General features: G+C 42.6%; 2 protein-coding genes across 34 annotated transcripts in view; one reads left to right on the top strand and one right to left on the bottom strand.

The window, feature by feature from the left end:
• LOC121947940 (fibroblast growth factor 18) overlaps nucleotides 1–9,703 on the bottom strand; it is a 307,943-nt gene extending 298,240 nt beyond the window's left edge. The window contains exons 1-3 of one of the 2 annotated variants that reach the window (XM_088081124.1): nucleotides 9,132–9,703; nucleotides 8,980–9,049; nucleotides 8,713–8,854 (exon numbers count right to left, since the gene is read on the bottom strand). The gene's annotated coding sequence lies outside the window, so the exon portion shown is untranslated. The remainder of the gene's footprint in view (nucleotides 1–8,712; nucleotides 8,855–8,979; nucleotides 9,050–9,131) is intronic. The other variant, XM_088081123.1, reaches the window with a different exon arrangement.
• The window catches only part of pcdh2a39 (protocadherin 2 alpha 39), a 219,855-nt gene that overhangs the window by 172,472 nt on the left and 19,607 nt on the right, over nucleotides 1–27,776 (top strand). For 28 of the 32 annotated variants that reach the window (XM_088081116.1, XM_088081115.1, XM_088081117.1 and 25 more), the window contains exon 2: nucleotides 26,827–26,891. In XM_088081116.1, coding sequence (XP_087937242.1) covers nucleotides 26,827–26,891 — 65 coding nt within the window. Of the gene's footprint in view, nucleotides 1–28; nucleotides 4,164–5,060; nucleotides 7,752–19,829; nucleotides 23,209–26,826; nucleotides 26,892–27,776 lie in introns of those variants that run through there. The other 4 variants (XM_088081090.1, XM_088081097.1, XR_015777274.1 and 1 more) reach the window with 4 other exon arrangements.

The raw sequence follows: 27,776 nt of genomic DNA, 5'->3' as shown, positions 1-27,776 counted from the left end.
TTTATTTCTACTATTTCTGCCATTCAATTTTTGAAAGACACGCTAGGTCATGAGATCATATTTTGTATTATTTTAACATTTATTGACTTTTCATAATGTATATCTCATGTATGGCTCTGAAAGCAATTTGATATAAGTAGTACTTTGGGACATGCAACTGTAAATCGATAACTGATCAATTTTCCCCTAGAAAAAGCTATTCTATGGTATGATGTTGGAAGTTGGATAACTGGTGCGGAATATTATTCGAAGCAGTTGCTGAATAAGAGCATTTTAAGCAGAGAAGTCATTGGTAAAGTTAGAGCCGTTATACTGCTGACCGGCGGGGACTCTGTCCATGGTGCTGAAGTCTAGATGATGTTTTTGCGAGCATGGGAAAAAAAAGGCTGCCTCGCTTTTATGTTACTTACTTACTAACCTTCGCAGGCTGTGCACTCTTCACATATCTGTGTTACACCCACTACAGGCCTCTAGCATGAGAAATTACAGTAAAGGGTGTAAATTATAGACAATACTTTAATGACAATAATTCAGTTGTACAATTCGTATTCTCCCACTTTACTATCCTCAGGATTTACCCAGGCTAAAGGCAGGGGTTAAACTTCACTTCACACCAGTGTTCACAATAACATGTTGACACTCTGTGTTAACACATTTCCAGAGTTTCCACACGTGATTATTTTCACTGCACAAATCAACCACGGCACACAAAGCATGTTAACACGTTTCCAAAGTTTCCACATGTGATTGCTTTTACTGCAAACTATGAGCCACAGCACACCTCAGGCCTGCCCTGACTACCCAACTGGAGGTTACCGAGTAAAGGATTAGTGGGGGGCAGCAGGCAGATAACGCAAGGTAAATTAATATCATAAAATTAAAAAAAAAGTAAAAAAAAGAAAACTAGTCCAGCTCACTTGCCAGGGTGGACCAGAAAAAGACAAAGACCAAAACAAAATTACACAACGCAAATAGTCCCACAGCAAGAGCAGCGGACCAGCGAAGCTCTGCGAATTAAAAAAAAGAATAATTTTAAAAACTGCTTTATTATTAAGTATTAAAACACATACCAATAAAACATTCAATTCTACATGACTAACTTTAAAATACCTTGTAAGACGATCTATTTTCGCACTACTGACTACCAGCAGTCTTTAGCTCAGCAGGGAAGCTGGCCTGAAACCCAAAAAACATTCAAATGTCACAGCCACATTCAAACAGCAAAATATTACTCACAGAAAACAGCCTTAGGCCTACCAGCTCTTTCTGTATTTCAATGTCTCAGTGTTCCCGACACGCCAGCATGGAGTGAGGTGTGCAAATGCCTCACTCCACCGGCTTGAACCAACATTGCAGCCTCTCTTCCTTCTACAGGTAGGGGTATACATAACAAAACGTCCCTAGGTGGTGCCCTTCCCCTATTCTGGGTGCCACCTGCCACATATGATAAATTTCACTCACGCACCAGATACTTCGTTTTGGTTTGAAGACAGTTTTATATAGTTCTCTCTTGAAATATCCACTGCTTTGACCTTCAGCACAAATATAGGCTCAATCGCTTCATATCTTATCACCAAAATGACGGTTGGTGTCGCTCGAGACCACAATATTCGTGTGGCTCTTTTCCCCCCCAGACTCCTCCTCTCCGTACGAAGCATCAGTCTTCAGCCAGTGCTTTGTCAGAAAATACACAAATGGTCACAGCACAGAGAGAGCTCTGTCTGTTGTTCACCTGAAGTGTGGACATGTTCGAAAATGAGCATTTCTTTCATTCTGCGGCAGCGATGGGACGTGGAGGACAGACAGTCACGATTTGGATACAAATCATAGCTTTGCTTTGTTTGTGTGGTGGGTCTACGGCGCAGCTCTCGTTCTCTGTTTCCGAGGAGGTTGACAAAGGAACCGTAGTGGGAAACATCGCTAAGGATTTACAGATTCATGTTCAAGATTTGGAAAAACGGGATTTGCGAGTTGTGTCTGGGAATTCTAAGAAATATTTCGACGTGGATTTAAAAACGGGTGCTCTGTATGTTTGCGATAGGATTGATCGCGAGGAGCTCTGTCCAAACACGGCAAAATGTTCCCTGAATATAGAAGCCATTCTGAGCCACCCGATGCATCTGCATCGCATAGAGGTACAAATTATTGATATTAACGACAATGCACCATCTTTTCGTGAAAAGGAGAAGACTTTCAATATATCTGAATCTTCTTTTACCGGGGAGAGATATCTGCTCCCGATGGCAAATGACGCAGACACGGGCAGCAACTCTGTAAAAAGCTACAAGCTGAGTCCAAATGAGTATTTCTCGCTGGACGTGCAGAGCGGCGGACAGCACAGTGAGTCTGCTGAACTGGTGCTGCAGAAATCTTTAGACAGGGAGAAACAATCCGTTATCCATCTTACTTTAACTGCTCTGGACGGAGGAAAACCTGCCCGGTCAGGGACATTAAAAATAGTGGTGCACGTTATGGATATAAACGACAATGTCCCAGTATTTGGTAAACCTCTGTATAAGGCCCAGGTCACAGAAAACGCTCCATTTCAGACACCTATACTGAGTGTAACTGCTACAGATTTAGATGAAGGGATAAATGGGGAGATCGTGTATTCATTTATTGAGAGGGGAAATTTCAATCCTGAAGCTTTGTTCTCAATAAACCCAGATACAGGTGAAATAACTGTAAAAGGAAAAGTAGACTATGAAGAGAATACAGCATATGATATTCGTGTGCAGGCAAGAGATAAAGGTACGCCTTCTCGAAGCGTGCATGGCAAAGTGTTAGTGGAAGTAACTGATGTGAATGACAATATACCTGAAATCATTATAACCTCACTTATGAGCCCAGTTAAAGAGGACGCTGAGGTTGGCACAGTGGTCGCTTTGGTGACTGTTACTGACAAAGATGGGGGTAATAATGGTGTCACCACTGCTACAATTCTTGGGTTGGTGCCCTTTAAACTCAAGCTAAACTACAAAAATTATTATTCATTAACAGTGGATGGACCCCTTGACAGAGAGAGTGTTTCTCAATATAATGTCACCATCATAGCCACTGATGAAGGTATGCCACCTCTCTCCAGCACTAGTGTCATTCCTGTTCACATTTCTGATGTGAATGACAATGCCCCATTATTCTCAGAGCCTGTGATTAATGTGTATGTGAATGAAAATAGTGCAGTGGGAGCTACTATCTTTACCATAACAGCAGTGGATACTGATATAGAAGAAAACTCTAAAGTAACTTATTCATCATTAGACAGCATTTCAAAAACTATTCCACTAACTTCTATTATAAACATCAACTCAGAGACTGGAGAAATAGTCACCCTGCAGTCTTTTAACTATGAGGAGACTAAAACTTTTCAGTTTAAAGTTCAGGCCACAGACTCTGGTGTTCCTCCGCTCAGCAGCAACGTGACTGTCAACGTTTTTATTCTGGATGAAAATGACAATAATCCAACAATTCTTGCACCCTATTCTGAGCACGGCTCTGTTAACAGTGAGAGCATCCCCTATTCTGCTGAAGCGGGATACTTTGTGGCAAAGATCAGGGCTGTAGACGCAGACTCTGGATACAACGCGCTGCTCTCTTATCACCTCTCTGAGCCAAAAGGAAACAACCTCTTCCGGATCGGAACCAGCACCGGAGAAATCAGAACTAAGAGGAGAATGAGTGACAATGACCTGAAAACTCACCCCTTGGTGGTGCTAGTTTCTGATAACGGAGAACCCTCCCTGTCAGCTACTGTGTCTATTGATGTGGTGGTGGTTGAAAGCACAGCTGACATCCAGACTCAGTTCAGACATGTGCCCATAAAGGAGGACAGCTTCTCAGATTTGAACTTGTATCTGCTGATCGCCATTGTGGCGGTGTCAGTGATCTTTCTGCTCAGCCTCATCACTTTAATAGCTGTCAGATGCCACAGGACAGACGGCACTTTCAGCAGGTACAGCGCCCCAATGATCACCACCCACCCTGACGGGAGCTGGTCTTACTCCAAATCTACTCAGCAGTATGACGTGTGTTTCAGCTCAGACACACTCAAGAGTGACGTAGTGGTTTTCCCTGCACCGTTTCCGCCTGTAGATGCTGAGCTGATCAGTATTAATGGAGGAGACACTTTTACCAGAACTCAGACTTTACCTAACAAAGAAAAGGTAAGGGTTACGGCACATAAAACACAGGACTGCGACTGATTTAAGGGTTTACTTTCTCACAGTGTGATTTGATTCCTGAAGCAGCTGAGCATCTACATACCTCTATAAAAATAAGCCACAGCTATTTGACATTTTTGTACTTGTGTGTAATCTAGTCTTCTCATTGTGCCATTTTATGAATACACATCTATACCATTATTGCAAAGGTAACACAGTTAAAAATGCTGTTATTGTAATTTGTTCCTCTGTGTTCTGTTGGTCATTTACTTTAGCCCAGGTTTGGCATAAAACACTTTTGGATATTTCAGGACATTTTTGATATTCAGCTAATTGCTCAGTTCTCTTTAAATATGTCTATTCAGACCATCCAAGTAATTACTTTAATTAGGCTTAAGATGTAATACATCATCCTCTCTGTTAACTCTCTGAAACCTGAGCAAATTGGATTAATTTCTTTCAAAAACATGGAAAGAAGGCAATGATCAACAAGAAATTACCCCCAAAATTTGTGAGAAAATAAGAAATAATTTATAAGAAAATTACCTGAAATTTGCAACAAAAAATGAAAGAAACGTAAAACAAAACTAAATTAAAAAAAATTACAATAATTATAATAACACATATATATCTCTTTCTGTGGGCTAGTTTACTTACTTTACACTTTACTTATAATTTTCTGTAGTTATTTGATGCATTTACATTGATTCTCTCTCTCTCTCTCTCTCTCTCTCTCTCTCTCTCTCTCTCTTTGTATAAGGCAATTTTCAGGTCATTTCTTTGTCACCTTTAACTGATGTTTTTGCAGTTTGAGGGACATTTCATGCCAAGTTGCCGATTTCATTTTTCCCCCTGTGTTTTTGAAGGAAACCAACCACTTTGTTCACATTTCAAAGATTTGAATGCTTGAGAATGGTGTCTGGCTGCACACGAAACTGATGCCAAACAAGTGTTCATCGGGTTAATCTGCTGTTGCCTCTGACATCAACATTACCACAAGATGTCGCTATAGGCTCACAGAGTTAAAACACTTTATTTTATGTGCGACGCTCCTCCCTTTCGTTTAATAGAGAGGTTTGTAATTCTTTGTTCGTCGTGGCAGGACAGAAGAGCCTCACTGTATTGAGTGGCTCCAGTCTGGATGTATCATTTCTCAGCAATGTTACCGCCGGAGTGAATTTCACGAATTGACTGATTTAGCAGGCTATGGCCAGAATGCAACAAGGGACTATTTTCCGACGTTGGATTTATTTTTTATGTCATGTATCTCACATATGGAGTGTTGCAGCAGCACAGATTGTGTATTCTGTTACGGAGGAATCGAGCCCCGGTACAACTGTGGGAAATTTGGCGAAAGACTTGCATCTAGATGTACAAGAATTGGAATCTCGGGGTTTTCAGATTTCAGGACCTAATACGCGGTATTTCGAGGCAAATGTTAAGACTGGGATACTTTTGGTGAAAGACAGAATAGACCGAGAGGAGCTCTGCTCGCGTAATGTGAAGTGCTCACTGGAGGTGGAAGCCATTGTGAACTCCCCGCTGAATCTCTATCGCTTTGAGGTTAAAATTCTGGATATAAACGACAATGCACCCTCTTTTCGGATACCTGAGATTGTTTTAAATGTGTCCGAGTCGGCTTTTCCTGGTGAGAGATTTGCACTTCCGAAGGCATTCGATGCAGATGTCGGCAGTTATTCGGTAAAAGGATACAAGCTGAGTCAAAATGAACATTTTTCCCTGGATGTACAGAATGGTGGAGAGCCGACTATGTCTGCTGAAATGGTGCTGCAGAAAGCCTTAGACCGTGAGAAACAGCCTATAGTCAAACTAACACTGACAGCTGTAGATGGAGGAAAACCTCCTAAATCAGGCATGTTACACATCACCGTTAATGTTCAAGATGTAAATGATAATATACCAATTTTTGACAAGACGCTGTACAAAGCCTCAGTACCCGAGAACACGCTGCACGGTGCAGCCGTGATTTCTGTGCATGCTCGAGATCTAGATGAGGGTCTTAACGGAGAAATACTGTATTCTTTTATAAACCAAGACAATGATAACGACGTTGATAAATTTGCCATTAATCCCCTAACGGGGGAGATTACGGTAAAAGGTGATTTGGACCATGAAAAAAGCAACGCAGTTGAAATACGGGTCCAAGCTAAAGACAAGGGGCCAAGTCCAAGAGCATCTCACTGCAAAGTACTCGTTGAAATCACGGATGTTAATGATAATCCACCAGAAATTTCAGTAACATCTCTAGTAAACGTAGTTAGGGAAGATGCACCCATAGACACAATGGTTGGACTTATAACAGTGAGAGATAACGACGCAGATAAAAATGGCGTTGTTCAGGTTAGAATAGTTGATTCAGTGCCGTTTACAATTAAAAACACGTATAAAAATCATTATTCGTTGGTTGTAGACGGAACACTAGATAGAGAACAAGCTTCTCAATATAATGTCACAATAATAGCGACTGACGAAGGGGATCCGCCTCTATCTGGTACAAGCGTTATTACTGTCCACGTGTCGGATGTCAATGACAATGCACCGCTTTTTAAAGAGCCTTTGATAAATATTTTTGTCAAAGAGAACAGTCCCGTAGGTGCCGTTATCTACACTCTAACTGCAGATGACCCCGATGTAGACGAAAATGCAAAAGTAACGTTTTCAGTGATTCATAATAATTCTAAAAACAATATAATAGGGTCAGTCATAAACGTCAACTCGGAGACTGGAGAAATAGTCACCTTGCAGTCTTTTAACTACGAGGAGATAAAAACGTTTCAGTTTAAAGTTCAGGCCACAGACTCTGGTGTTCCTCCACTCAGCAGCAACGTGACTGTGAATGTTGTTATTCTGGATGAAAATGACAATAATCCAACAATTCTTGCACCCTATTCTGAGCACGGCTCCGTTAACAGTGAGAGCATCCCCTATTCTGCTGAAGCGGGATACTTTGTGGCAAAGATCAGGGCTGTAGACGCAGACTCTGGATACAACGCGCTGCTCTCTTATCACCTCTCGGAGCCCAAAGGAAACAACCTCTTCCGGATCGGAACCAGCACCGGAGAAATCAGGACTAAGAGGAGAATGAGTGACAATGACCTGAAAACTCACCCCTTGGTGGTGCTGGTTTCTGATAACGGAGAACCCTCCCTGTCAGCTACTGTGTCTATTGATGTGGTGGTGGTTGAAAGCACAGCTGACATCCAGACTCAGTTCAGACATGTGCCCATAAAGGAGGACAGCTTCTCGGATTTGAACCTTTATCTGCTGATCGCCATTGTGGCGGTGTCAGTGATCTTTCTGCTCAGCCTCATCACTTTAATAGCTGTCAGATGCCACAGGACAGACGGCACTTTCAGCAGGTATAGCGCCCCAATGATCACCACCCACCCTGACGGGAGCTGGTCTTACTCCAAATCTACTCAACAGTATGACGTGTGTTTCAGCTCAGACACACTCAAGAGTGACGTAGTGGTTTTCCCCGCGCAGTTTCCGCCTGTAGATGCGGAGCTGATCAGCATAAACGGTGGAGACACTTTTACCAGAACTCAGACTTTACCTAACAAAGAAAAGGTAAGATGCAATTCGGCCAAAGCTGTTGAAAGATAGCGATCTAACTTTAGTGTACACCGTCTCCTCCGGTATGAACATTTCTAGCTCTGTGGAAGAAGCACTCTGCCTTTGCTTTCCTCTGTCTGCTTTCAGTATAAGCGCTATCCACGGTCCTGAAATCGTATCAGCTTGTTATAACCTCGAGAGCTTCTTTGTCACTTAAGTGTTTCCTCTATCACACAGAGCAAACCCTCAAAACTGGGGATTGCAATACTGCCAAAAAACTAAACAGGAAAGATATATCTTCATTTCGTATCAGCTTATAATGAAGAAAAGGCATTATGCAATGCTATAAACAATTATAAAAAAGCATCTGGAAAACACAACTTCTGAGTAACATCACTAAATGCAACAGTCCAGCATTTCGGCCAGCAAAGACAATGTGTGAAACAACTCATGAATGACGACGCACAATTAGCTGATTAATAGGCCATCGCCTCACACCCAGACAAATTTGGAAATTTCCAAAAATAACGCAAAACGAGAAAAGCTTCGCTGCTAAGCATGTGGGTTCATCCTTTATCGCTCTCTGTTAGCTAACTTTAAGTGTCAGACCGGTGCTTTGATGCTCTAACTGTAAAACTATGTTTACAAATGAGAGGTCGGTGTCATCTCCGATAGTAACTTATGTGTGGGATTCACAATTTACTCAAATATTCAGTGATTAATGGAGTTTGTGAGCTGTCGCCTACACTAAGTAAAATCATCACATTGTTTAGAGTAAGCAGCGTATTTTTAAAAGACAGAAATAGTTATAATAAAAAAAATAAATACATTTTTAAAAAGCATGAGACAAATGGCGTGCTGCACTGAGACACCGCATGCGGTCTTTACAAAATGTCAGTTAAGTCAGACAGTCGACAGTATAGTCTAAAAGGAAAATATACCAAAAATGTAGCCATCTTTGATAATTATGACTTACCGTCAGTAGGCTGGCAAGGTGTCGCCGATAAAGGTGTAACGTTAGCCTGCGGCCTCGGAGAGCAGACGGCACCGGTGGTAGTTAGCTAGCAGCTAGCTTGTGTTCACTGCCGTTTGCATGGATTCAAATGGAAACCCAGTCGCTGCCAGAAAAAAAGGGACAAATGTATTAACACGCACGGCAACTCCTCAAACTACTCACATTTCACAACCAACTTTTCCAACATTTATGTCTGTTTTCTTGAGCAACACATTGACGTTAGCATACCTCTACTTGCCGTCTTCATCGCACCCAGCTAATTCTAAGGTATCTCACTCAGCAATTGCTGTAGCTTAACCTAAAAACCAGCAAAGCGGGAAATGGTTTGGAGAGACTAAACTTCCTTTTAAAGATAAACATTTTGATTTTCGTTTACTTACAGTGGTGGTTGTTACAGGTGTCTATCCCTCGGCGAGGACTAGAGCACTGAAGCATTGAATTCCCAGTTACATACGTAATAGGTGTACGTTGAAAACCTCAACTGAATGGAGATAATTTAAACTTTCTATAGGAACCGGTAAAGCGTAAGGATTCGATGACAGAATGTTACAGAAAATTCGCTCGTTCTCTGTGACGCCAAAAGATTCTCAGGATGACAACAAGCCGTATAAGATTCAAACTTGGCGCGTCTTCTTCGCGTAACAGATGCTGGTCCGTTTCCCGCTCAGTGCTGCCGCTAATGTCTCTAAGTTGTATTGCAACCATTTTGACAGTATCTGACGTTACCTGTCACTGCAGAAATGAGAACGACTCCGAAGTTAGTCTCCGATTCGACGCTTCCGATTAAAGGATAGAATAAAGGTTTCACAGTAGTAAAAGTGGATTTCAGACAGCAACGAGGCGTTACTTAAATATCTAACATGCTTTGACTAAGTGAGAGGTGCAAAAAAGCCGCGAATCAGTCGTTAAACAATGCAAATTACGTTTCCCTTCACTGCTTAAGCGGAAGCGACGAATCGGAAACTAACTTCGGCGTCGTCAAGGAGGGCACATCGGAGTTAGCATGAGTTGTGTTGTCTTTAATTTAGAATATATATCTGCAGTCCAGCCGAGTAAGTATTCATTTTGTTACTTTATAAACGCCTTGAATCGACTTTCCATCGATTGTTGAGGTCTCATGTGTGATAAATGTTTGGCAAATTACACTCCCTGCTTCAACGTGAACTAATGTATGCTAAATTGAAAAACCTGGAGTAAACATTGTGTAATGGTGATCAGCTCTTTGATGACCTGTTGTGACCTGTGTTCCTCTCTGTGTTTTGTGAAATTAGTCGCTGGAATAGAGCCTGAAGTTGACATGTTTCTTGATGGAGGGCCTCTGTGCTACTACACTTTATAGAGAATAATTGGCAGCAGCTATATTGGTGGGACTTTGCTTTAGTTTAGATGTTGTCTGGTTGCTGTGGTCAGTTTTGAGACGTGTTCTCGTTCAGCATTCAAGCTGTTAGCATGTTTCATTGCACTGTGTTACTCTCTGATTAACTGTAGCTTTTGATGACAAAAGTACAGACTGCTCCATCAGCCATTCAGAACCTATTTCTGTGACAGACATGATCACAGTGCAAATCTGCACACACTTATCCCCCTGCATGCAAGGAATTTGCTGATTTAGGTTTAGCTTAGATTTTAATTTCATTAATTTTTATTTTATTTGGATTTTTGTTTTAAAGGCCCTGCGCAAATGCACAGGTGATTTCTATTTTATTGTAATCAGATTTCTGTTTTATAGGCCCTGCACAATTACACAGGTGTTTTCTTCAGCTATACTGGCTCATTAGTTCTCAGCTCAGGTTGTAGTTCGGAGGAGCTGCTGGAAATTTTACAGGCATTTTGACTTGTCATAGTGGGAGAGCACACGTGTTACTAATTTTGCTGTTTCATGTTAGTGTCCCTGTAGCCTGTGACAGTGACAGTATGCAAAAGAACACTCAGGGTATTACAATATACCAAAATCTGAGAAGAAAAGCAAAATATCTATTAAATATAAATATATAGCCTAGCCCTATCCACAGGTCAAAGCAACTAAGTGGAATTCGACTGTTGTGAAGTGTTTTATTTACACCTGTGCTTCTCCATTGTGTTTATGTTGAAATGAATTCAACAAGGAAGCCCTATAACAATGATTCAGGTGTACATTGTCCCATCTCATCCAATACAATGGGAAAGTAAGGGAGAAGTCCATCAAGCTCAAAGTGAACATGCCTGCACTATGTTTACATTCACATTTAAGTCTGTCTGTCTTGAGGGAAAGTCTAATTGAGCAAATAGGTGACATGCAGGTGTATCATGGGTGTGCAGGGCCTTTTAATTCCCACTTCTCTACTTTGAAATAATCCCTATTTTTGTCTGTCTTTGATATTGCTCACTCATTTTCGTTATGCTCTTTAAAATGAATGTGTTTCTGGAGTCACGCTTTATCCTTGGTTTTATTCACCATTTGAGCTTTAAATCTCTGCAGTTTGTACTCATAATATCTCTGCATTCATTCCAGAGCGATTACTTACATACTTATTGTTGTTCAAGTAATCCTTTTTGTGAAATCTGCTTGTCTAAAATACAGGCTCATGTTTTGTACTCATCACGCCATGCACTTTGTCTTTATATTATAGCTGTTAGAAACTGCACTGCAAGACACCAGTGTATTGTGAAACAAGGTTATACTTTTAAAGGGTAGTGTGTGATAGTGTATTTCTAATTATAGGTTAACAACCTAAGGGAGTCTCTTTTTTGCCAAGCCATGATTTTTACTTTCATTATAAAAGTATACTGAGCCAAGGAAATTATTTGTGTTCCTATAGGGTGATTTTTAAAAAAAAATCTCTGCTCTTAACTACCGGTTTATTGATGAAAACATGATACTCATATCCTCAAAATCTGTGTTGTGCAATTCGATCCATGCATGTACTTTTTTTGTTTTTATTTGTCATACCCTTGCCTGCTCTGTCCCCATTCCTATTGCTCTGCAACATGATTTTGTTCATTTCAGGTCTATTCCTTTTTTCTTCTCCTCCTCCTCCATGCTGCCAGGCCTCTTTCCCCTCCCCCTCTCCTTCACCAGCTCTCCCCGAGAAGGGGAGCAGCTGAGAGAACTAACAGGGAATTAACGTCCATCTCTGCAGACATGTGTGCCATCAGCCTTGTAAACACGATCTAATATATTTTCATTAACATCCCTAATGTGTGCACAGAGTGGGACAGAGGCGACCCTGATCCGTTCATGCGAAGTATAACCCACAGAGGCGCCTCGTGTTTTCAGTTTTTTTCAGTGATTGAATTTGACTGTATTATATGTAGCTTTTTTATACACACCCGCGTGGCATTTATACGTATTAAACAACGTCATCCTTGCTCCTAACTGGTGGATCGTGCTGTATATTGTCGGTGAAGCTCACAGCACTCTGTGTTGTTGTGAATCTGTGATGCTTTGAGTCACTCAGACAAAGTGACCTCATTTCAGGGAGTGGTCCAGCACAAACAAGCGTGGCCTGATCTGTCAAAACTCCGCTCGTTCGGCTGCTTTAATGTGAAGGAGACTGAACCAGGGCTCTCAAACAGACTTCACATATTGCAGGGAATGCGTATGGGCTGTGTGAAGCTGTTAAGTGGGTCAGCGTGTGATTTAAAAATGGCAGCGCGCTACATGCGCATGTTTGGTGATGGCAGTTGCCTCGCTCTCCGATACAGTCTCTGCTATATGTACAAGCTCTCCATACTGTTCCTGAAACAATGCCTGGAGCTGTTTCTGTGTAAAAGTGGTTCAGTATGTGTTCTGTATGCTGCAGCTCTCTGTGAATGTGAGAGAGACGAGGAGGGGGAGGGGCAGGTAATTTTCCGCTAGTCGCTGCAGCAGCAGCAGCAGGAAGCTTCAGCACCGATCGAGGTATCAGCTCCGCTCGGCTCAGCTCTTCCCTCCCTTTCTGCTCTGCGGCTGGGCGGGGCCGGCAGCACCTAGTGTCAATCACAGCCAAACCAGTTGGGCGGGGCGAAGGGTCAGGATGGACGAGGAAGAGAGGCTTTTATCCATGTAGCCATCAGGACATCGTGTCTGTGTCGATGTGTCGCGTTACAGGATTATTTGTGGAGACTGTGCTCGTTTCTGCATACTGCAGATATTGCCTGCTGTGGGTGTTTTATACAACCACAATGAAGACAATATACACAATGAAGGGCTTTTGAGAGAGCATTCTGGCAGTATGCATATGATGATGACTTTGGTTTCAGAGTGTGTGTCCGATAAAAGCTTCTAACTCTGCCTCCCCCAGTGCTGTATTAAATTATTGATTGTACAGTACATTATCCTTGTTGAGGCATGCAGCTAAGTGGTTCACAGACCCAAAGATTGCAGTCTAACAGAGGCATTCACCTCAGTCTTTTTGGTGGAGTACACAGATGGATTGGACAGATGGACCAGAGGCATGATGTATAAATGTCCTTATATCACCAGTTTTAATGCAAGGTGTCAGAACAGCAGAGTGTTTCACTGGAAATGGGTTCTTTATTTTATTTCCCTGTCTGTCTGTTATATACACGTCTTATGTAGCACTTCCTGTTTTTCTCCCTTGCAAGGGTGTGTCCTTTGTGTGAGTGAGGTTAGTGCTGCTATCTGTGGTTACCATGGAGACTGTTCTGAAATGATGAACTAGTCTTGTTTCCAGGGAGCTGCCAGCATGTACCCACCCCCACCCAGACATCAGTCCCAGCATGTGCTGTGAAGATGCAAGCAGGAGGAAACAGGGTGGATACAATGGAGAGAGAGAGAGAGAGAGAGACAAAGAGAAAGATGTCACCCAAAGATGTGCAGCATCTTGAGCAGAAATGCCAAGTCAGACGGAGGGTAAAGGAAGTGAGCAAGCGAGGGAGAAGTGTGTGAGATTAGAGAATTGTTTCTTTTAAAAAAGGGGGGGGGGGGTTTAAGAGAAAGTCACAAACACAGTGGCACAGACTCGAGCCTTGAGCGTGAGATAGCGAGAAAACTGGAGTTTCCGAGGATGAGATGGACAAAAAACACATTAAATGCATGCCCTGCAGCTGAGTGAGAACATCACAGGCTTACAATTGGTCACAGATAAAAGGAAGAACTTATCACCACCCCTCCCCTTCTTTCCCCACTTCCAGCAACTCGTCCTCCATCCGTGCTCCCTCTTAGTGGCATCGGGATGTTGTTGCAGTCATTAGATTAGCTTTGTCATGCTCAGAACCACGGGTTCCATCCTCTCACATCCGGCAAGTATACAAAGCCAGGGCATCCTAAGAGGGAAGTATCCAAAGCCTGCCTGCGTTTTCTGATAGCTTTGTTCAGTACCACAACGAGAATCTGTTTGATTATGCACAGGCTGAACCAGGACAACCAAGGAGCTGTTTAACCCCTACAGGGCCCCAGCGGGAGGGATTTGTGCTGCTTTTAGTTCTCTCATGCCCTTTATTTTTGAAAGCAAGGTACACAAGGGATCAGCGCAAACAACCATACTCAGAGAATGCATCCTCTACCCGCTTACTGTGTCCACCTGAGTAAAAGGATTGTGGTTACCATGGGACTTTTGTTTTGGGGATTTAAAAAATGGGGAAGTTCTTATGCACAGAGAAAAGTATGATGGGAAGAAGGTGTGAGAATGCAGCTTTGTCATGGTGTTAGGGATACAAAATGGTTGAGTTCAGGCGGCTGTGTTCTTCGTATACACTACTTTTCACAAGAATCCTCCGTTTAATTCTGCGTGTAATTATGTGGATACATTAATGTTAAATTTATAGTTACTGTTTGGATAGAAACACATGACTTGTCCTAGTTCTGATTACGAACTGCATATTCAACAATCAGTTTGCTTAATACTGCTCTTTCTTGTCTCACCTCTGGAGGGTGCCTTGCCTTATATCTTGATTTATCCATTGCGGTCACTGTATTGAAAAGGAGAGAGAAAATGACTGCCACTGCAGTCTGACGTCTGTGCCCTCCTTCTCTCTGTCTCCCTTTTCTCTCTCTCTCTCTCTTAAACACACACACACTCATGGTTGGGATTATGTTTTAGTGCTCTGGCTTAATGAGAAAGCCTGTGTGGATGGGCAGTGGGGTGATGATCACGTGTCCAACCCTTGTACTACCAATTTAATCCAACAGAGGGACCAATTTCACTGTCTCTCCCACCTCTGCTCCCTCTTGCAGTCTGCCTCTTGCACTCAAACCGTAGCATTACATTTGCAGTGCTACTGGCTTCATCCTCTATTCCTATAATGAGGCATAGCTCATATAAGCTACTATACAGTGGTTGTTAGGTTTTTACTGAAGATGCAGTTTTTTTGTCATACATATGTTATATTTTGGTTTCAATAGATGAAATAACCAAAGGATAACATTGTTAATTTGACTGTCTGGTGTTAAAATCCCCTCCTTTTTCTCTCAAGAGCTATTTTTTATTTTATTTTATACATACCGTGATCACACCCACCAAGGGTAGCTTTAAAATTTAAAATACTTTATTTTGTAAGATGGTTGTTTAGATACAGTTTCTGCTGTCTCTTATAAGAAAAGCTCAGTTTCTTTGTTTCAGTGCATTTTTTTTTTTATTTAGCTAAATCTGAACGCACATTTCCTGACACCACGGACGCTGCTGCCCACCTACATAACAGCCTGCAGACATTTCCTCTATTTTTCTCGCTCACCTTCTCTTTGAACTGATGAAAAAAAGAAAGCAGTATGTGAGCCTTTAACATTCTACCAGTACCAGTGTAATCCATAAGACAATGACTGCTTTCCCTTTGTGCAAAGTGGCACTACTTTAAAGCTCCATGACATTTTGAATAATATGGATTTGAAAACTTTTGGCCAGCAGTGATTATAGTTTTGAATAATAATCATTTCACTCTCCATCTAAGTGCTTTAAAATGAGGCACATACTGAACATCACCTGTGAACCAGCAAGTGTTGTCACTTCTGAGAGCCTGCATGCTCCGATTCCCTGCAGTGCATCTGTTTATGAAAGCCCTTGATGGCTGTTTCCTGCCGTTTAAAAACGAGAGGAAACAACACCAAAATATGCTCTGACATTCATTCAGACAAAATAAGTTTGTCCTTAGATAGCATTTGTGTTTTACACTGCCTGTGTGTGTGTGTGTGCCTACAGGCACAAATGCCCTTTAAGTCTGCATGACTGCCTCTGTTTATATATGTGTTGACTGGGGGAGTGATGTAAGGAGTCCTACTTCATGATAGCCCAGCCGTGACCCGTTTCTCTGTGGATCTCTGCTGTCATCTGACTCACTAAAATGGGGGGGATTCCAGATAACAGACTCTGAGGGGAAGTAATATGAATGGCTTTTAGAGTGGCCGCTTACAGTATTAATGAGGTTGAGTCTTGGTGAAGAGAATGTTATTAATATGGTGGCCATCGTGCATAATTGATGCAGCGGGGGGAGTTGATATTCTGGCAAAGAGAATGAACAAAGAGGGAGTCTCAATTTTTAAAATGGGAATCATCTTCCTCCCCAAAATTTTTTCACAGGCCTAGCGGTAAAATCACCATTTTTCTCATCCTGATATTAAATATTTTTGTTAATCAGTCTGCAAAAAGCATGAGCTCTTGTGTTTCCACTTAAGACCCCAGTTTGCCCCACAGCTGTCTGACAGAGGCACAGCTGGAGACTCTCCAGAGAGAAGAGAAGGCGAGAGAAGATAGGGGAAAGTGTGAACATGGAGGGGTTAGGAAGGGGGTTGAGAATCCAAAAAAAAATGTCAGTGACAGTGAAATGAATTGATGGGGAAGAGGAGCAAAGCTCTGACAACCTGCGTTTTCAAGACAAACATAAACAGCATTAGCCAATTAGTTCTTTGAAATCTGTGCTTGTTGGTGCGTAACAGGCGTCTGTCTGCAGGTGGATTAACAGTGATAGCTTTATCTGCAGCACCCTTGAGTGAAAAATGAAATAATCCACAGCTCAGCGGTGTGCAATTAAGGCTAAAACAGATGGGTGTATTTGAAACAGGTATGAAAGAACTGTAACATTTCCAAATCATTGAAAGAGCTGCAGAGGGGAGGAAGAAAATGACAGCAGCAGGTGCAAAGGTCAGGTGTAAATCCAGCTCTTTGTTTGTTGTTGACAAGCTTGTTTTCATTTTTGTGTCATTGCCAAACATGGAGGTCCACATGCCCCACTGGGTAAAATCTGCTAAATGTCACAGTTAGCGTGGCAAACCGTATGTAGAACCATCAGAGACCGTTAGCCGTGGTTGAAAGAAACTCTGTTATCACTGCTGCTCAGTGGGATATGATAGAGAGAGGTAAATGCCAAATGAAGTAACCCTGAAAAAAAGTTTTGCACACGCACTGCAAATATTGGCAAATAAATGTTCATCCGATGTAATGTTATTACTGATGAGTACAATATGTAGAGAACTGGGTTGATTGTCACACAAAAACTGTATCCATAATACAGTCTCTGTCAATGTGCAACAGAAACCTAAAATCTCAGAAAGTAAGGGAGTGAGCTTATTCTGTTCAAAATATGGACTGAGAAATGCATTTTGTGCACTTGTTACAACCATCCCCATCGTAGGGTTGGTAGTCACACTCTATGGGGTAAATTGTCTGTATGTTATTTTATTGGGTAAAAGAAAAACACAAATGGAGGCAATCTCAAAAATGACTTTAAAATGAAGTTCAATTTCATTGTATTTTTAATACAATAACCGACATATTCCTAATCAAAAGAACATAAACAGGAAAAATCATTCTCACAAGCACATTTCTTGTCCTTATATACCAATATAAAGAACAATTCATGTGACAATTGACCCTAAAAAGAATGTGACAGGCATCCCTAACTGTAAAGTTTTTGCTAGAAATTAGGCAAACAACAGCATGTTATTGGCTTGCTAAGAAAAAAGCTGTCTAATGATATATATCACTTCACTGGCTACTTTTTAATAGTAATACTTGTTTTATTATAAACCTTTTGTATAAAAAAAAAGCCTAGAAGAGAAGCACAGAAGAGTTTGATATTTACATTTGGGCACGAAAAACAAGATTTCTGGCCTCAGTGTCAACTATCGCAGTCCTGAAATTATACTGTAGGTGACCCCTGACCCCAAATCTAGAAATTTCAGTACAAATGTTTTTTAACAGCACCCTCTAGGGAGCCAAATCTAACTGATGTGACAATTTTACCTTTAATAAATCTACAAAAGTGATTGCTTTGAAAATGTAAGTAAATATAACTATTAGTCTTAAATTATGTATACACTATATCAAATTGTCAAGTTTAGTCCAAATTTAGTCAAGTTAATTTCATTTTGTAAAGTTGTTGCAACTTAAATATGACAAGTTTAGTCAAATCAGTATTTCCAAGTTTTAGCAAGTAATCCAAATTTATTGAGCTACATATCTGTATTCTGCTGGTTGTAAACTAGACAATCATATTAATCAAGTTAAGTCTGACTAACTTGGTTTACAGAAGTTGCTTAAAGTTAGAAAGAGGAAGGTGATTTCACTTGTCATTTTTAGGTCACAGCAACTTTACAAAATTAAGTTAAGCTAAATTTTAAGTAGCCTAAATTTAACACTTAGATATAAAGTAACATAAATTAATAGTTATATTTACTTTTTCATGGCAATCAGTTTCCAAGGTTATTTGATCAACTTGTCAGATTTTACAGTGTGTGACAACCCTGACCCCCCCGTAACTGATAAAGTATACAAACAAATTGAGTCTTTTATAAACGCAATGTATGCGGGCCTAGAAGGGATTTTTGTATAATAATGTGTCTTCCTCCAACGGACATTTGGCTGCTTCTCCAACTCCCCGTTTCGCCACCTCCTCCTCGTCACCTTGGAGTGTGAAGAGTCACTCTGTATCCACCCATCCACTAGCAGCATCCGAGTGACTCACTGTCTTCTCCCCGTCTCTCGGGATGCCAAGCGCTGTCATCGCCGTGGGCAGACTGGGCGTGGGTGAGAGTGGCAGCGCACCAGGAGAAGAAAAAGATTACGTGGGTGGTGGACGCTCATCTTGGCACTGTGGCCAGGGTGAATCGAGAGGGCTCAGGGTCTCACAAGGCCACTTCTTCACAACGTATAACTTGTTTAAAGAGTGGAGATGATGCTTCACATCAACACAGTTTTGATTGACCTTACTGGATGCATCATTGTTGTTTCTCAGACTATTTGTAGTTCTTGGTGGTTCCTTTATGGCTTCGCTCCGTTGTTGAGATATTGACCCTATTGACCCCTTCTTTTTTTCTCTGCCATGTCGACTGCATTAAGTCCCATCAAATTAACTTGAATCCGATTTAAATCTGAATTTAATTGAAGAACATGGGTTGTGAGACAGTAATTACAGGAAAGCCAGAGAAGGATGATTTGGTTGTTCATGTGGCCACCTGCTACCCAGCGCATGCGCTGTTCAGACCGTCTGCAGCGTCAAAGCGTCTGAGTTGAAGCTCACACAAGCGCCTTGTTACCTGAAACTGAATCAGCAGTATGGATTTGCAATGTGATTTAGTCGCTGTAGGCTAATGTATCTTGTTATTATGAAGCTATTAATGAAGGATGTTAAGAGGCACAGTGGCGTTAGTGCAAAAATCCCTCCAAGATGTTGCTGTAGTTGTTGCTTTTAGATGAGCCTATAGTGCACAGTTTATGTGTACATTGCCATTATAGCCTGTCAGGAAAGACCAGCTTTGTATTTTTGCCTGATGTGGAAAGGGGTCACATCTGGAGCATCTTGTCTGTGACCTGGTTAGTGTCGTCACTGGTCATGACATCCCGGGTTTTGTGTTTAATGTGGGAATGAACCTGCGTCGCAAAGGGCTCTGCAGCTCACCACCCAACAGCGGTGTAAGTGCAAAGCATCGTCAGCTGTCACTGTATGGGAAAGTGGCATAGAAAAGGATTTGTTACTGGCAGAAGTCCCCAGTGTCTCAGCATTTAACTCGTGAATAGACACAAGGTGAAAAACAGTCAGATCCCCCTCACTATTATGATGGTCATATGATTGAAAACAAGGAGAGAGACCCCTCAAACACCACCGCCCAGTTCACCTTTCATTCCTTGTTCTCATGGCTTTTGTTGTGATATAAAGAAAGCATGCTGCTTTAGATTTGCTATACTGAACACTGAAAGACTGAGAGTGGGACTTGCGGCACTAAAACCAAATCTCCTTCTTTCTTTTTACATGAGGTTTTTATCTTTTCTTTTAATTTGTTAATATGGTTTATATCAGAAATCTGCTTTTCCATTTGGTTGGTTCGAGGGCTCCTGAGTAATTGTCGGTTTGCATCAGTGTGGAAATTTAATCGCCAGGCTGGTTCATAAATCAGTTTCCCAGCGCACAATGAAAAGGGCGGTGGCGCTGACAACAAGAGGGAAAACGATTGTGTCGAAATCTCGTCCCCGAAATCAGTGTGTGCAGAGGACACTGGCCGCTTCATGCGCGGCGTCCAGATTTTCAGATAGATTTTTTTAAAAGCGTGTGTTTCGTGTTTTTATTTTTATTAGATGGTCGATCTTTTTTTTCGGAGGTGCTGAAATGCAGCCAGCATCGTTTGAGCGAGTGCCTCCCCCTCCCCTTTTGCCCACAGACACCATCGCAGGGAGAGAGAGGGAGGGAGAGAGAGCAATAGGCAGCATCAGTGAAAGGAGTCAGCCTTGCTTGTAGGATAGAGAATTTTAAAAACAGCACGGACAAAGGAAAACATGGATGCACAGGGGAAATTTCCCATCAGACAGGCACCAGAGAGGATGCGGTGGTCGTCCTGCACATAGTCGGAGTTATGTACGGACTATTCCCTCGTTTTTAATGAGGCGGGTGGGCACGCACAGCAAGCTGAAAAGGCGGAAAGATTTCTCCAACCCGTCTGCAAATTCTGCCTGCGATGGCTGTGACGGCGCGATGCTGTTACAGTGTAAATGAGAACGTGCCTTTTTCTTTATATTTGGTTATTTTCGTACTCAGTGGCCTTACTAATGCACAGATAAGTTACTCCATCCCGGAGGAGCTGGAGAACGGGGCACAGGTCGGTGACATTGTCCTGGATTTGGGTCTGGACCTGAGGAAACTTTCCACGCGACGAATCAGGATCACATCTGACAGCGGACGGAGATATTTCACCATCAATCACAAAACCGGGAAGCTGGTGGTGAGTGACCGCATTGACCGAGAGACAATTTGTGAATTCAGTGGCACCTGTTCGCGCAACCTGGAGGTGGTGTTGGAGAATCCATTGGAGGTGCACAACGTGGAGGTGAAGATTTTGGACGTGAACGACAACGCGCCACAATTCCCCCGAGATGAATATCAGCTCGAGGTGTCGGAGTCCGCGCTCACTGGGTCGCGCTTCCACATCGAGGGAGCTCAGGATGCAGATGATGGATCCAACTCTGTGAAGCAGTACCGCCTCAGCCCAAACGACCACCTAACCCTGGACTCCATTAAGCCCTTTTCCAATAATAAGCACATTGAGTTTATTCTCAAAAAGCCCTTTGACCGCGAGCAGATGCCCTCCCATCAGCTCATCCTGACAGCGATGGATGGAGGCACCCCACAGCGAACTGGCACGGCCAAAATCAATGTGCGTATCCTTGATGCCAATGACAATGTACCTGCGTTTGACAGCTCTGTGTACAAAGTAAAACTGTCTGAAAACTCTCCAAAGGGCGCACTTGTGATCAAGTTAAACGCAACAGACCCTGACGAGGGCTCGAATGGAGAGGTGTTTTACTCCTTCAGTAGTTACACTCCAGAAAGAGTCAGACAGATGTTTTCCATGGATACAGAAACAGGGGAAATTAGAGTGAAAAACAATATAGACTATGAGGAGACAAACTCTTATGAAATGTACATACAGGCCATGGACAAGGGCCCAGCTCCTGTGGCAGTGCATTGCAAAGTAGTTGTAGAAGTTTTGGATGTCAATGACAACATTCCTGAGATTGTACTATCTTCGCTCTCAAGCCCTGTCCGTGAGGACGCACGGGCTGACACGGTTGTAGCATTGATCAGTGTGAATGACCGTGACTCTGGACCAAATAAACAAGTCAGCCTGGAGATCATGCCCAATCTGCCTTTTAAGATCAAGTCTTTCCGGAACCACTATACCATTGTCACATCCGCTTTCCTGGACCGGGAGACCATCTCGTCCTACAATGTCACTGTCAATGCTGTGGATGGAGGCACCCCACCCTTGTCTTCTCAAATGACGTTTAAAGTGGATGTTGCAGATGTGAATGACAATCCACCTCGTTTTGAGCAGACATCATATACTGTTTATATTACAGAGAACAATGCCCCCGGTGCACCTCTGTGTGTGGTCAAGGCCACAGACGCTGATGCTGGAGAAAATGCACGCATCACCTATACTGTCCTCAATGACAACAACCATGGTATTCCTGTTGCCAGCTACGTCAGCATTAAACCTGATAAAGGTGAAGCCTATGCCCTGCGAGCCTTCGACTTTGAGAAGCTGAGAGAGTTTCACTTTCAGGTTAAAGCCCAGGACAATGGCGTGCCTCCCCTCAGCCGTGTGGCCACAGTGTATGTTTACATTATGGATCAGAATGACCACATGCCCAAGATAGTCTACCCACCTACCAACGGGAGCCGCACAACAGAGACGCTGATGAAAAACGCTGAAGCAGGAGTGTTGGTTAGCAAGGTGACAGCATGGGATGGCGATGCAGGGCAGAATGCTTGGCTGCTCTACACCCTGGAGCAGAACAACAAAGACCTTGACCTATTCAAGGTGCATGAGTACACAGGGGAGATCCGCACCACAAGGCGTGTCATTGAGGACAACTCCACCTCCTTCATTTTGACAGTTCTGGTGCATGATAACGGTTTGCCACCACTCTCCTCCACAGCCACCATCCATGTGCATGTGATGGAGCTGCCACCAAAGTTGGCCCCTGACCCCAAGCGCATCATCAGGCCCAACAGCCCCCTAATGTTTTCCAACGTCACCCTCTACCTCATCATTGCCCTGAGTGCCACAACCTTTGTGTTCCTGGTCACCGTCTTTGTGCTGGCCATTGTGCGTTGCCATGCCTACTGCACTCAGCCTGGCTCCTGCTCCCCGTGTTGTGTGTCCAAGAAGAGTGTTCCAGAGGGGGGCCCCACAGCGGGTGGCGGTGGGGGTGCAGGAAGAGCTACAGGTGGAGGAGGAGGAGGTGGTGGTGGTGGTGGTGCAGGTGGAGGTGGAGGGCAGCCAAACAACAATGTGGCCCTGCGCCGTGACCTCAAAGTGGAACCGCATTATATTGAAGTGCGGGGAAATGGGTCTTTGACCAAAACATACTGTTACAAGACATGCCTGACTGCAACGTCAGGAAGTGACACTTTTATGTTCTACAACACGGGACGGCCACACAGTGGCACCTGGGGCTCGGGCTACGTCACCAGCCACAGCGGACAGAGCCAGTTATTTGTACGGCGTCTCAGTATGCCAGATGCGACTGCCATTCAGGTGTGTGTCAGGTGGGATCTCTGTGTTTGTTATTTTAGATCGCCTCATAATAGTAAATGACACACAACACACGAGCCATAAAAAGGAAATTTTCAGAGAGCTATGGTTCAGGTTTTGCTCTAGGGCGGTGTTCTTGCAGTAGGATTGCAGTTGACATTTACAGCTTGAAGCCTCACATCTGTTCTTCTGGCTTGTGATGTTTTAAAAAATATATATTTTCATGCTGCCATGAAAGACAGTTATTATAGTACAAAGTGGCAAATGATCATTTATATGTTTTTTTTGCATCACTTTCATTCGAGATGTCTTTGAAAAAAAGAGATCCAACAATCTGCTCAGTCCTTATAGTTATCTTAAGCAAATTTATAAAATCTATCCTATCCTATCCTACCACCATTTTCTTTATGCATAGGCTTTTGTTGTTACCTTTACTGGTCTTCACATTTCATCCCAATTATCGTGAGGTCTACATCTTTGAAACCTGGCATACACAAGTGTGAGTAGTTTCTCTGGGCTGTGTGTTTTATGTGAGTGGGTGCACTCTGATTTGCTGGATGTGGTAGATGATGTCTTTGTGTGTGTTCCACACTTGCTAAAGACCAGTTGTTTGGTGATTCACAGTATGAGATGTTAAAGTGCACCTCTCTTCCATACTTCTGCAGAAAGCTAAAACAAATATTTTTTTTCAAGAACCATCTCTCTCACTCTCTGTCTCTTTCTCTCCTCCCTTACTTACTCTCTTTTCACAACAAACCAGAAGATTTTGGCAGCATTTTCACCTATGACCCCACACAGCCAGTGCTATTTGTCCACTGTGGGCTGTGTGCCACAATATTCAAGTCCAGTAGGTCCGGAGGGCATTCTGTGGTCATCTCTACAGAGGAAGAGAGTCTGGGAAATAGTACAGCCTTCACCAGCTGTAAGGGCCACCAGTCCCACTGCACCAAAATATCCTCTTCTGGTCACGTACCTCTCTGGTGCTGAGCAGTAAGCCAGAGTTTGGGAATCGGTGAAGGCAGGAATAAGGCAGAGAGTGTTTCTGAATATTATGGAGATTGAGCTTCATTTCATGTGTGTTTTTCCCCAGTCTAAAAGGTTTCTGAAAATAGGTATTTACATCATTTCTAGTTGTGGTAAAACAAACACTATGATTAGGACAAACATTATTTGCTTTCTGCATAGTTGTTTACCCCAGAGCCTCTGTGGGTCTGTCTGTGCAATGCAGAAAATCATATCGGAGAAAAAAGGTGATAAAAAATAGGAATAAAGAAATGTGTAAGGTAATTGTTCTGTTATCACTTGACATTTTCCTCATTAAATGCCAGTCATGTTTGTTCTTGCTATGTAATTAATTAACTGGCAGCAATGTGTTTCTCAGTACTGTGCATGGATTGGCTGGCTCCGCGTAGATGAGGCGGGGGATGAAAGGTGATTGGACACAGTGTTGATGGCGGAGGTGTGAGCTCTGTATCCATGCTAGGAGTGTTCACCCAGAGGGAGAAGGAAGAATGAGAAAAAAGGCGAGAAAAGGGTTGAGTAGCCGAACCAAAAGCTTTCTTTATTCTCTGATTTACAAAGTACGGCCAGAAAAGAAAATGAATGCGCTAAAATCTTGTGGTTCTATTTTCTGTTTGCACTTAATTGTGTTTCTGCCTTTCAAATGATCAAGCATTGATTTGTCATCCTCGGTATGAGTCAGATTTGTTTTTGTTTACTGCGTGAGCATTACAGTTTTGCATGCATGTCTTCCCTTGGGAGTATATCAGACTGCAGACATGTTTACGTTCCAGATGCTTGTATCTAATGTGTGTATGTGCCAGTGTGTGTGTGTGTTGTTATTTGCCCCATGAACACCATACGGCCAAACAGCCCCACGGCCACTGCCATCCCGCAACAGGGCGAACAGTTAGCAAAGCCGTTTAGTCCCATTTGTGGACAATCTGCTCTTAATTCAATGTTTTTTTGTCTTATTCATGTTTTGTGAAAGGTAAAATTAGACAGTCGGCTTTTGTTTGTGTTTTTTTTTCATGCTATACCAGCACCTCTTTATCTTTTCAGAATCACTCTAAACTATCGACTCAGCCACTGATTGCTTTTTGAGGAGTGATTGTCTCGAAATAATCAAGTGCACCCTTAGTTTTCAGTATGGATAAGTGTCTCTGATGCTGCAGTGCTCAGTATCCCCATACACATTCTGCCCTGTTTGAATGTCTCCAGGAGGAATACCAGGCTTCTCTCATTAAGACCAAATATTGGATTTCAAGGGTGATGAATGTCCACTGCAGACTCATAGAGGTCAATGCAGCTTCAGCAGCAAGTGAACATCTGTCATATTTGAGAGGAAATGGGATTGCAAATGGATCTCTTATGAACTGCATGGTCGAGCACGGAGAATTCAGTGTTCCCAATCAGACTGGTTTAGCTCTGTCAGTGGTTTAGGTCGAGATTAGAGAAAATACAATCTTATCTTACTTGTGCGGTCAGGTTAACAGCACATTTTGCTGCACCACAACTGAATTGTAGCTCTCTAACCCAGCTTGTCAGGTTTTATGATGCTGTATCTCTCTATATCTCTCCATATAAATTAATTTAGAAACACAAACACTAAAGTCTCATAATAGGATGCCACAAATGAATTGCATCACTGGCAGACAGGCAGAGTGGGGTGATGTCCCTTTTTATCTTCCTGTAGTGGTTTGTATGCAGGGATGAGGGGGTTAATCTGATATCTGCCCACCCCCCTCCTTCTTCCTCCACCTGTGACCTTCACAGGAGTGAAATGAGGGAGGGCAGATGGGTGGAGGGTAAAATGTAGACTGAGCTCTGCACAGTTACCATGGTGAGATGTGTCAGACTGACTCAGGCAGACTGTGTGCCAGTGACACTCAAGGTTTTGATCAGTGTTAAGAGGATATAACAGGGAGAAAGAACTCAACAACACAGGAGAGGGGGTTGGTGAATATACAGAGGCTGAGTAGAGGAAGGGAGGGTGAAAAGGAAAAATACAGCAGACGTTGCAGGTCTTTCAGAAACCAGGATCCAGCATTGCCAAAAAACATCTTGATATTTCAGTAATTATGATTTACACATTTTGAAATATTTTGAAAGAGAATGTAGAGGAAGGGATGGAGAGCTTTAGGTAGGCAGCTGTGGCTTTGAATGAATCTGCATCATAAGCACATACAGCATTATGAGAGTTCTGCAATGTTTCCATGGTAATGGACTGTACCACGACCAGCCGAGGCTAAATGGACCAGCCCTGATTGTGTAGCCGCATAGCCTCCATATCACAGTACCAGGGTCAGTGGGTCGCTGGAGTGAAATCTCGCAAAGTATTTTTTATTTATTTATATATTTTTTGTCAGAGGACATAGATAGGAGTAGGTAGGAGGAGAGGGTGTGTGGATGGGAGGAGATGAGTGCACCTACAAGCTTTAATTCATCACTCACTTCTGTCCTAAGGCAGGGGCAAGCTGTCACCGCCATGACTGCGTGTGTGTGACTGAGCTTGTGTGTTTATGTGTGTGCGTGATGCGCATGTACTAGCAGTTCTCTCTATGACTTATTAATGAGACGGTATTGGCTTTCGCCTGTACTTAAGACTCAATTCCTCTCACTCTCTCTTGCAGCCCAAAGTGCCGAGTGCAGACTGGAGATATTCAGCCTCGCTGAGAGCAGGAGGTGTGATGCAGAGGTAAGCAGCCCATTTATTTTCTGTCACTTTGCAGCATCTCATTGTACCTCACCAGCCACTTAAATCATGTTTTGTCGAAGACCAAAATATATTTACACAATTCTCCCACCTTATAAGATTTAAACAAATAACCAGATCCTGGATAATTCAGAATAAAAGAGTAAAAAGCTCGACATGGAAAGGGTACAGAGTGTCCCCATGACACGGCCACCAGGCAGAATTTAAAAATGTCTTCAAAGCCCCACCCATCTGTGTGCCATAGAAGCAGGGCTGCAACTAATGATTTCCATAGTTGATTAATCTGTATTTTCCCAATTTATTAATTTGTTTAGTCTATAAAATGTCAGAAAAGGGTGAAAAACATCAATCAGTGCTTCCCAAAATCCAAGATGACATCCTTTTTTTTCTTTTTCAGTTTACGGTCATACAGAAGTATAGAAAACAGGAAATATTCACATTTAAGAAGCTGGAATCAGAGAATTTAGAGTCTCAAAATTACTCTTACCGATTAATCACTCATCAGTTTCGTTGGCAATTATTTCAATAGTTGGCAACCAGTAGTTTTAATCGATTAATCATTGCAGCTCTATACAGAGGCAGGTTAGGCATAGAGGCTCATGCACTGGTGTATTCCAGTAAAGATGTGAGATCATCTTTGCTGGCAGCTGTTGCTCAGCTGTGATTACACTGCCGAGGGGAAAAGGGTGGGACTGCCATCTTGTTTTACCCGCTTACATGCACATTTGCCAATATACATAATTTCTATTGAATATACAATTAAATGAACTTGTGAGAGAACCCCAATAATCTAAATTTAATTGAAACATCTCCCTTTAATAAGCAGATATAATCACTCTTATAATGAAAACATTTGGATGTGAAATA

This window comes from Plectropomus leopardus, chromosome 8 (assembly GCF_026936395.1).
Source record: "Plectropomus leopardus strain MGB_pleo_1.0 chromosome 8, ASM2693639v1, whole genome shotgun sequence".
Classification (NCBI taxonomy): Eukaryota; Metazoa; Chordata; class Actinopteri; order Perciformes; family Serranidae; genus Plectropomus; species Plectropomus leopardus.
The sequence above is the reverse complement of the archived record's forward strand: the minus strand, read 5'-3'. Positions and strand labels throughout refer to the sequence as shown.